The 10,566-nt window shown below is 41.4% G+C and overlaps 1 protein-coding gene across 1 annotated transcript; it reads right to left on the bottom strand.

Moving 5' to 3' along the window:
* Positions 1-791: 791 nt before the first annotated feature.
* On the bottom strand, positions 792-9,929 carry LOC109961860 (carbohydrate sulfotransferase 1). The gene is made up of 3 exons (XM_020603027.1): positions 9,495-9,929; positions 5,950-6,121; positions 792-5,138 (listed from the first exon to the last, which is right to left on the bottom strand). Exons 2-3 carry the CDS (start codon positions 6,086-6,088, stop codon positions 4,018-4,020), a joined length of 1,260 nt encoding a protein of 419 aa, XP_020458683.1. The 5' UTR covers positions 6,089-6,121; positions 9,495-9,929; the 3' UTR covers positions 792-4,017.
* Positions 9,930-10,566: the final 637 nt, after the last annotated feature.

The raw sequence follows: 10,566 nt of genomic DNA, 5'->3' as shown, positions 1-10,566 counted from the left end.
TATCATAGACATGCTGAAAGGGTTGGATGTTTTTTGTAAAAGGAAGCAAACACTGGTGTGGAAAAAGAGAGAAGAACAAGTAGAGACAGAGATGACCAAGGAAGAGCAGGGTGTATATAGTGGGCTTCTATGTGTTCCTGTACTGTGTGCATGGGGGAAAATATCAGCATTTAAATAATGGGTGTGACAGAGGTTGATGTCTGCTCGGGGCCTGTGTGGCTCCTGCAATAAAGGTATTGTGGCTCAAAGTGGTTTCATTCTGTCTTAAATGCTCCTTAATCTCACCATAAATGTCGGCTTTGGATCCAAGCGAGGGGAGTGAAAAATGGAAACTGTTCGTGCCAGTGCTACTGGGATTTTAATGATTGTTTCAGTAGAGGAAAAGCTGCTGGGCTTTAATGTCAGGAGGGCTCAGTGTATTTTCTCATCCCTGTTAAAACCTTTTTATATAATACATTTAGATATGATACACCACATGTGCTTGATTAGTCAGGAAATTACAGTCTACAGTTGCTCTCAGCACTTAGGAGGCTGAGAGAAACGATCGTGTGCTGTGAAATGTTATATTTCAGTGCTGATGTAACCTTGATACAAAGGAGGAATGCATGTTCCACTGTGATATTTCTTAGGTCATCAACAGACCTTTTCTCAAGCGATTTTAGCCATGCTGTCAATATGCTATGTGTTGTGCTCTCACCGGGCCCTGACCTTTCTTAAAGCAATACTCTCCTATACAAAGGGGAGGGTGGTTTATTCACTGGAGCTGATTCCACTGACACAATAGCAGTGCTGGAAGGTCAACGGGGTGCTTATCACTGCTGGAAGCTGGCTCACGCTGCGCCTTGATGCCTGGGACCTGGAGTTGTTAAACTAAGCAGTGAAGCTGTGATAATCACATGTCTTGAATTTTAACAGCAGATGAAATTTGGTTCATGGGTTTGTGTTTTGATTTCTACTTTTTCAGCTATTCTGTGGCAGGTTCCATATTGAAGTAACAAAGAAAGGAAAAAAAAAACAGGACAAATTGCATCTACTGAATATGAACCTAGTGGCCACAACATTAGCTGCTACATTAATGTGATTCTTTATTGATCCCTGCACTCTCTCTTTTTGTTTGCTGCTGTTCACAGTGTGGATGAGAGCACAGGAAATTCTCAACTATAACCTTTTCCGCCTGAGGAGGACTGTCCTCCTCCACTGTGCTTGCATTGTGCAGTCTCCATCCTCACACAGCTGTTCATCATGCCATTTTACTTTATTAGTCTGGTAGAAAAATCAAATGTGTAAAGTTAGCCCCTCTCTTTCTCTGTTATCCACACATGCAAATCACACAGTCCATTACTATCTAGTTGCCTTTCATCTATAAAATAGTGGAAAACCTGGAAATAACACAGACATTCAAGACATGTTTGCCTGTTTCTAAAAACAGTAAAAAGAAGGAAGTGTTGCCCTGCATGCTTCCCAGGAGTTGTCAGTGTTACAGATATGTGTTTGTGCTCTCTCCAGTTACAGACTAAAAACGCCTGTAATACCCTTTAACATCCAGGTTTGCACATTTTATTCCATAAATGTGTGTGTGCTCCTCTTGCATCTCTTCTGTCTTCTGGTTTGTCTGTCTGGACAGCAGAACTCAGTGATTCCCAGCCAGGGGACAGATGTATCCCACAGGTACTTATGCTTTTGCCAGGAGGTAAGTGGAAAGATTGTGGATTTATTGAACTAATCTGAACGTATTTTGCAATTTGAATTAAAAAAATATTCACACAGTAAATCAGCTATAACATAAACATAACTGAGTTTGTTAAAACTAGTTAGCAAGCAAACTATTAGCGAAACATAATGGATGGATGGATCACTAGCTTGCTAAAATTAATTATAATAGAAATGATGGTTAAATGGAGGTAATTGTGAACAACTCAAAATAAAAAAGTCATTGATGAATGATAAAATATCTTAGATTAAAACAAAAGAGCTAAAAGTAATGGATCATGGCAGAAATAAACAGTGAAAGGGGCCCTTGAGTTCATCTAGCACAGCTGTACGTCTAACAAAAAGGCTACAATCCACTGGTGTAGATTAAACTGTGTGCTATTTGGCATTTCCCAATATCAGCATGCACCTCATACAATATTTGTTACTAGTATTGATAAGACCTAAATTTATCAGCACATAGTTAAGGAGACAGGAATGTATTGCCAGTATTGATTACAAAGAAATGGCTAATTAGCTGATGGCTGACTCAGGCCACTTGCAGCTTTGAGCGTAGGGGTGGGGGTCAAGCAACCAGTGAAGCACATTTCCCTGGGTGTCATAAAGCTTTGCTTTATGGCCAGTTTGTGTAGCCTTGCAGATTAAGTTCAAAGGAAGATGGCAGCTCTTTGCTCCATGTGTCTTAAATCCTGTTTCTCCTCAGTTGGATGTAGATCAATTCTTTGGGCTGTGCTGAGATATCCCCGGTGTCAGCAGCTATAGGGCAGCTACAGGAAGGATGGGGAGGACTGGGTGCCTAAAAATACATTATTAAAGAGACAATTTCACCTCAGATTTAATAGTGCTCACAGAAATGCATAACCATTCCACTTAAATTGCAAACTTTCCTTCACTGTGGAGTGGCTTTCTTTAGTGCCATAAGTATTAAAGTTCATGGCTCCCAGCGGGCTATACAGTTGGAGCCTCTATAAGAAGATGTGATGCGTACATTTAAAAGGGAAGAAAATCACAGTCAGTCAGTGGTTGGTCTATGATTCATGCAATGAGTTCTCCCTCAGAAACTACTTCCAGCATTTATCTCAAGAGAGCAGCTCTACATGGAAATAAATGGGCTGGTGTCTGGAGATGGCACTTCCCTCCTCTGTTTAGACACAAAGACCAATTTCAGAGGGTGGAACTGGCAGAGAACCTGCAGCTGTCTAATCTCTGACTATACTCCACTACAGACAGCTGGTACCACTGAATGATCCTGATATTATTCTTTTTAGGCTCCAAGTTAAACTCAGAATGAGACACAGTGTGTGCAGCAAGTGTTCATTTGAGTCAAAAACATGTCTGTTACTACAGACACACCAGCAGGATTGAAATGTGGATGAAGACCAAAACAAATACAGAGGTATTACAAGATAAAAGACAACACATTTGCACAATTCTGTGTTTTCAGCACTCAAACACAAGCACTTATTCACTTTCTTCTCAGGATTAAATGATATAAAAATACATCAAAGCAATATGGTTGTAAAAGGATTTCTGCAGTGTGCTGTGATATGCATTACTTACATATGAATTATTTGTTTTAAAAAGGCTAAAAAATATAAACAGTATAGTTTCACTGACAAAAATGTCCAAATACATTCAGTAAATAACATTTGGCACATTTGCACTGCAACAGTTATTCAGTATTTATAGCATTTAAGTATTTACAGTGAAGGAAAAACAAACATATTCTCATATTTTCAGCATCCTCTCGCAGAAAACAGATCTGCTGTGCAGAAGATTGCACTGGTGAAGATTTCTTACCAGTGACATATGTCAATATAATCCTTTTACAAAGGGTATTAGAGACACTTTGAAGTAAAGGCCTGTAATTTCCTTTTCTTTGTTTTTAAAAAAAATCTCTTTTTACAGTAAACAGATAAATCCTTGTTGCTTTTTGAGCGTCATGCTTTCGGGGCATCACTTTTTGAGGTGTTTACTTTCTCATTTAAACTCTGTAAGGCTGAAATTATGAGAAAACTGATTTATGAGAGTGAAAACAAGCTACTAACTTAATAATGTCTGGAGTTTTCAGTGAACATATATAGTATAGCACTATAGACTTTTTGGATCAATACTTCTTCCAGCGTCACAAACGCTTGAAATTTGGCACTTTTAATATATTTAACAAAACCGTAAAAAGTGAAAATACAATATTAAATTACCTTAGGCAGTAGATCAAATAAGATAAATTACATTCATTTCATCAGGATCATGACAGTAAATAATTAAATAAAGAAAGAGAAAGTGTTTTTTAACCTTTAATCAAATCTACTGAAAGAGCCTGTGTTCCACTAGACTGTGGGACAAGTTTCTAAGTTCGGCTGCAGAGTGAACCTGCTTGTATCCCAGCAGGGCCAGAGTGTCATTGCACAAATTTTGCACCGTTCTGACAATGTCAAAGCCTAGACGGAGTCTCCAGCTCTCCGCCGTCACTCTGGAGTCTCTGGTGGTGGAGTACCTGTAGCTCCACTCGGGCGGAGACGACATGTTAGCGTTGGTGTTCTTTGCGATCCACGTCTGCACCCTGTCCTCCATATCTAGCTCTACAAACCTATAGATCTCATTGGCCTTGTCTGTTGGGTTCAATGCCAAGTCCTCATACCGGACCAGCAGGTAGCGTCCCCTCAGCCACGTCGGTCTCCGCAGGCCTGTTTCCGCAGAGGCCGACATGTCCTTGCAGGTGCTGGTGATCTGCGAAAGGTCCACGTATCGAGGTTGCCGTCCTGTGGCGTTCCATATTTTCCAAGCGCGAAACTGATCTGAAAATGCCATCATGCGCGAGGCAAGGATGGCTCTGGGATCTCTCACCAGGTGGATGATCTTCAGATCCAGACGTGGATCTTCAGTCAGGGTGCGCAGGTCCTTCACCTCAGGAACCCGCACAGTCTTTATGGCTATATGTCCTTTTGACAGACATGACATAGAGGCTAGAGTGAGATTAAGGGCCCCACACTTTTTTGGACACCAGATTTCATCAGGGAGATCAGAGACCACTACTACTTCCCCTCTTTCTAGGCACACGGGAGGAGAACAGAGAGCATGGCTGGAGCTTCGGCGGAAAAAAGAGCTCGTGACATGGTCCTGAGGCTCCGGACGGATGTAATTCTCCATGAAGTGAAGGTCGCAAGTGTACAGATTGAGGAGGAGGTCCCTGTATGCTCCGAGGAGGGCTCGGCGGTCCAGGGTGTGACGCACCCTGCTGCTGGAATTAGTGAAGGCCTGCTGGACATGGTAGAGAGGCTCAAACACATAGAAGATCCCTGGGTGCTGGTTGAGGAGTTGCCCAGTGAAGGATGAGCCGCTGCGTGTGGTGGCAAACAGCAGGATGTGCTTCCGAGGCGACTCCACAGGCATCCAACTGTCATCGCACAAGGCTCTCCATTTGGAGTCTCGAAGAAAGAAAACAAAAACCATATATGCTTTGTTTCATCATAATCTTTTTAATAATCTAAATAATAACTTTAAATAACATACTACACAAGCTGATTACCTATTTTCTAGTTTCAAGTTCTGGTTAAAGAAAAGTTATTCCACATTTTTCGGAAGATGTATTTTAGCACATAAAAGTGAAAGTGAGTCCATTTTTTATCATGACTTCGGGAGAAAGTAAACTACTGAATCAAGCCAGTAAAGCTTTAATAATTTAGAGGGTAAACATGCCAGAGTAAGTTGCTTGTCTGCTGGTGGCTACTGAGGGGGGTTTATGAAATGGCGGATCTCTAAATATAGTGCAAATAGCTAACGTGTAATTACTGCTGATGAGGAGTTGATTGCAAAAGGGAGGTTACTTTTGTCCACAGGAGCTGTGAGCTACAGCTGTGCTCTGAGAGAGCATTAATGGAGATAAATTGGAAGATAATTGTAAAATAAAATCACACATATTTAATTCCTCTGTTGTCCCCACTTGCTGGGAATTCCCTCATTTAATGATCTGCAGCTTGATTCTTAATGCTGTCTCTGTCTTTATGGCATGACTTTGCACAAAGCTTTTCTCCAAACTGTTAAAATATAACAAACTTCATCAGTATTGCCAAGTGTTGAGTGGGTGTTTGTGAAAGCCCTCTGCTGCTGCTCAACCAAATACAGGTGAATTTTGAAAAATGGATGTTTCTTACAGCATGTATTAAACATGAGTATACTGTATATCTACTGTATAAACACCTACAATCTGGGACAATCTGCAGTGTCTGTGAGGCGTACCTCTGTGGTGTCTGCTCTGGCAGCGGTAGGCTCCCTGACAGGGTCCAGACAGTGAGTCCCTCAGGGTGCGGATGGCTGTGTACTGGATCCCCAGAGATGCACACACCAGCAGCAGCACCGTCTTCCAGGAGCACTCCATTCTGCCTACACCTCTGGCTCTACATCTTTCGCACTAATGCCACCAGGAGGCAGAGAGGCACACACAATGAGAGCTCATTTTAAAGCATTTTGTCAGCTTCATGTAGCTTGTGTAGCTTTCACACATTTACACCTGCATCCCTCTACTAATTACTGATGTGTGGCCTTTGCTGAAGCAGGGGGCAGCCTTGCTCAAGGGCGCTTCAACAGTGGAAAGAAAAGTATATGTCATATGCTAGTTCAGAACTTTTGTCCTTCAATTCCTATAACAGCATTTTCTAGTAGCAGTACAAGTATTTTAAGTGAAGAAATTAATAGTTTTAAGGAATATTCTTATTTGCTTTTTTGAGACTTAGATGAAAAGATCAACATGTCTGTCAAGTAAATATGATAGCAGATGCAACAAGTTATCTGTCTCTCTCTCTCTTCACAAAGAAGTATAAAACTGACAATTTGCACTTCTGTTATGCAAAAATTAAACAAATGAGGTATAACGTGTTAATTTATTTTTCTTCCTTTCAGCCAGAGATGGGCTATCTGTTTTGCATTATTTCCAGTATTCATACATAGCTAAGCTATCCAGTTGCTTGTTGTACCTCCATAATAGCAAGTAAATAAATATATGTACCAAAATGATGAACTATTCCTTAAAGGCAGATATGTTTAGCAAAAGTTTGCAGATAAGCTTGCTCTTTGCACAACGAGTGCAAACAGACAGCACCTTAAAGCATTTCTAACATACAGTGTAAGTACTTTGAATATGAATTTTAAAGGTTCAGAATGTGAAGTTCTGGGAAAAAACAGGACTAGAAGGTCAGACCTCTTATGGAAAATGTCAGCAGTAATGTCCCTATCAACAACAACTCTGTTATTCAACATACCATGCATATAGTTGCATAATTGCATTTCATTTTTGCGTCCTCTCTTCTGGGCAATTAAGCGTCTATGCCCAGAGAAATACATACCCAGACAAATATAGCTGTCTTCACATAGAAGTTTCCTTTATACACTTGTGAGTTCTTTGCCATTGGGCATGAAAGAGCAAAGGGAAATGTGATTTTCCAAATGGATTTAGAAAAAGAAAGAAAAAAAGGCGCTGCCATCCATTTGTCCTTACTGATGAATCATATAAGATGCCTCTGCACAAACCGTCTCTCCATCACTCACAGTGGCTGCACAGAGGCAATCATCATCCAAACCACAGGTAAATCTACATCATATACTGACAAAAATAAATATTGCCTTCCTGTTTGCATCCTCAGCCTCTTTCTGTCATTCTATCTCACCCCAGTATGCATCTTGTTCATTAATGATGTTTATGTGTCCCTGGCAGACTCATATCCTCAGGAATGTATCACACTGGGCTGAGATCGGCTTTTGATGTTCCATTAATCACAAACAGCGCAAAACCAAATACATTTACTCTGTGGGTGAGGGGGAAATAAATCAAGCTTACATCATGAACCATTCTGTTTGAATACGGCTAAAAACATCAACTGCAGAATTAACGCATCGGAGGGAGAAACTTTGTTTCTCAGGCTAGTGGTTGTGCACAGGATGAGAGAAAATTGGGACACTATATCGTTTGCCTTGTGTCAGGACAAATTTAAAAATATTTTACATCTCTTTAAGGACAGAAGGTACTGAAGAGAAAGCAGAGACATAAGTGTGAATGACTGCAGATAATGAGTAACTTTGACCAAGCTTCTTACTATCTCTAAAAAAGAAGAAAACCTGTTTGACAGACTTGCCATCCATTCCCTACATGTATGGCACAGCTGGCTAACCAAGGACCATACTGTATGATTCTTCAGGGACAACCCCACCCCCACCCCCACCACCATGATCACAGCTGAAACCGCCTCTGCTACACACCCTGCTGCCCTCTGGAGAATGAAGACAGATGCTTTAATGCATTCAAGCAATTTGATTTGCAAGTCCTCCTTTCTCCAGGGCTTATAACTCCTCCTGTGCTGGGACTCACACCAGGAATAATAGACATTCTGTAAACAGCTGGAAGGGGACTGCAGGCTTCAAATGGTCTCTGCTTTTGTTATCCCTCATACAATAGCTGCACATACAGGGAATAAAAGCCTCCAGGACAGGATCAAGCAAGCACTGCATGCTCCTCTGGCAAGCCTGAGTTGTAAATTTGGTGAACACATGCATTGCTGCTGCTGAGACAACATAGCTAGCAGCAAACGTGTTGGAGAGATCATGACATTTGTGCATGGTACAGGAAAGGCAGCCTCCTCTGTGGAAAATAAAGGCAACAAAATGAAGTTAGAACTTAGTGCTGAAGGTGATACTGAGGGATTTGGGATGCCAGTGATTGAGGGATGTGACAGAGCTGAAGATTTTTCTATTAAACCAGGTTGGTATGTTCACAGATCCTCTGAGTGAGGCTGTTTACTGGCAAAGCCTCCTGATCAGCCTTGGAAAACGGAGAATTGAGTGACCCCAGGGGGACTTTCAAGTCTCCAGTTAGTCTTTCCTTCTCTGTTCTCCATCTCTTTATCCATCTTTCCCCTTCTCTTTCCATTTCTCTAAGCCACACCACACACACAGGCAGAGAGCTGAGAAGCTGCATCTGACTCGGGGCTACAGAAGAGCTCCTGTGATAAGAGAGAAGATGAAACTTGTTCTACATACTGTAATTCCTACAGCACGCACACACAGAGTAAGAAAAAGCACTGAGAGAAGAAAAAGGAAAAATTAAGAAAAAGAGTCAACACTTCATCTGATCTTATCCGTTGGTGAATATTTCCTTTGCTAACAGTGGGTTTGCTCTCACTGTGTGGCTCATTGACAAACAGTGCAGAGAGATGGAGGGTGGGTGGCACGGGCTGCTTAAGTGAAAAATGAAAGATGAATAGGCTATATATATAAATAAAGTTTAACAATAATGAAATTAATGATTAAAATATAATACATAAGGGTTAGTAATAGAAATGGCAGCAACTTTGGAGCTTGTTCTGTCAGTTATCTTCACGATAAGGTAGCGCGAGTCTTCGTGATTGTTACAGTGATGAACAGCACACATTTCCATTTTAAAACAGAAAATAAACTAACAGTGATTGGACAGCAGTACAGACTGCATCCACATCCCTTCCCCTAAGGTTATAATTTGATAAACAGCTGTTGTAGGCTTTGTATAAATCTTAGAACAGTGAAATAAACAGACACCAACACAAAACTATAGTATAGGACGAGAATCACTACAAACTCACCACTGAGCGCAGTAGACACACTTTTAGATGTTGTATAGAGAAATCCTCGGTTTTTACTCCCATTTCCTCGTTATAATTTATAAACTGTCTAATCTAGTTTGTGAGAAAACAGTTAAGCAGGCTACCGCTCGCTGTGCGTAAAATACACAACGGATGAATAAAAAAATGATGCCTTACCCCCAGCGCGCTCAATTAGATAGGGTTTCTCCGACAGATCCAGTCTTCCACGCTGCATTTGTAATAATATGTGTGTGAATGCGTGCGTGTGTGTGAAGCGGAGGATCGAGAGCCGAAGTGGATTCAGAGCTGGAGATGCGCCATGGATGGGGAGCAGGCTGAGCGAGAAGGCATGTCTCACTCCTCCTGAGAGCACACAGGCTACTGAAGCTGTCTCTAGATTGGATGCGCGATTGCCTTGCCATGCAAGGCAGGTCTGATGCTGTAAAGTACGTTGCATTATCGGAAATGCGATCTTAACAGGCATTGAATACAGTAGGATGAACACAATGGCATATCTCTCAGAACAAATAAAATGTGATCTTGCTTCTGCTGTTATAAAAGGAACAGAATTCCCATATTAGTGCCGACAGGGTTCATCAGCCCCGGCCAGGCATCAACAATCAACTTCAGCATCCCACATGAACATAAGACTGTCATTCCTCCTTCTCTGTCACTGTCTCCGTGGGTATTCACACACACGCTGTGTTTTCCTTCCTTGTGGGGACTTTACATTGACTTACATTCATTTCTTGTAGACTTATCCTAACCTTAACCATAATCACTACTTGCCTAACACCTAACACTTAACCTAATCTCATCCTAACCCTAAGCCATGTTGCCACCCTAAAATTCAGTGATTTCCTTGCTGGGACTAGCTTCTGGTCCCCAAAAGGATGGCACACACACACACATCCTTGTTTTTGTCACTCACCCAGTCCCTACATAGACTTACATTCATTTCCAGGAGACTTACCCTAACCTTAACAAGAACTTCTACTTGCCTAACACTTAACCTTAACCCTAATACTTAACCAAAGCTGACACTTGCTCTAACCTTACACCCATCATTTTCATAAAAGTCGACAAACCGACCAGTCTCCAGTCCCCAAAAGTGACTTCTGGTCTGCACGAAGATAGTAACTCATGGATTTTATGCCACTTAAGTATTGAAAAACAAGACCCCCCCCCATACACACTTGTCCTTCTATACTTGTGAGGACGCGCCGAAATAATTCATCTATAGCACCTT

The sequence above is a fragment of the Monopterus albus genome, unplaced genomic scaffold, assembly GCF_001952655.1.
Source record: "Monopterus albus unplaced genomic scaffold, M_albus_1.0 scaffold59.1, whole genome shotgun sequence".
NCBI lineage: Eukaryota > Metazoa > Chordata > Actinopteri > Synbranchiformes > Synbranchidae > Monopterus > Monopterus albus.
Note: the sequence above shows the minus strand (reverse complement) of the source record. Positions and strands in the feature narration are given on the sequence as shown.

Excerpts from the sequence above, each read along its gene's own strand:
- LOC109961860 (XM_020603027.1), bottom strand. The coding sequence starts at position 6,088 with ATGGAGTGCTCCTGGAAGACGGTGCTGCTGCTGGTGTGTGCATCTCTG. Across the intron at positions 5,139-5,949 it reads CCAGAGCAGACACCACAGAG|ACTCCAAATGGAGAGCCTTG; the intron begins GTACGCCTCACA and ends TCTTTCTTCGAG.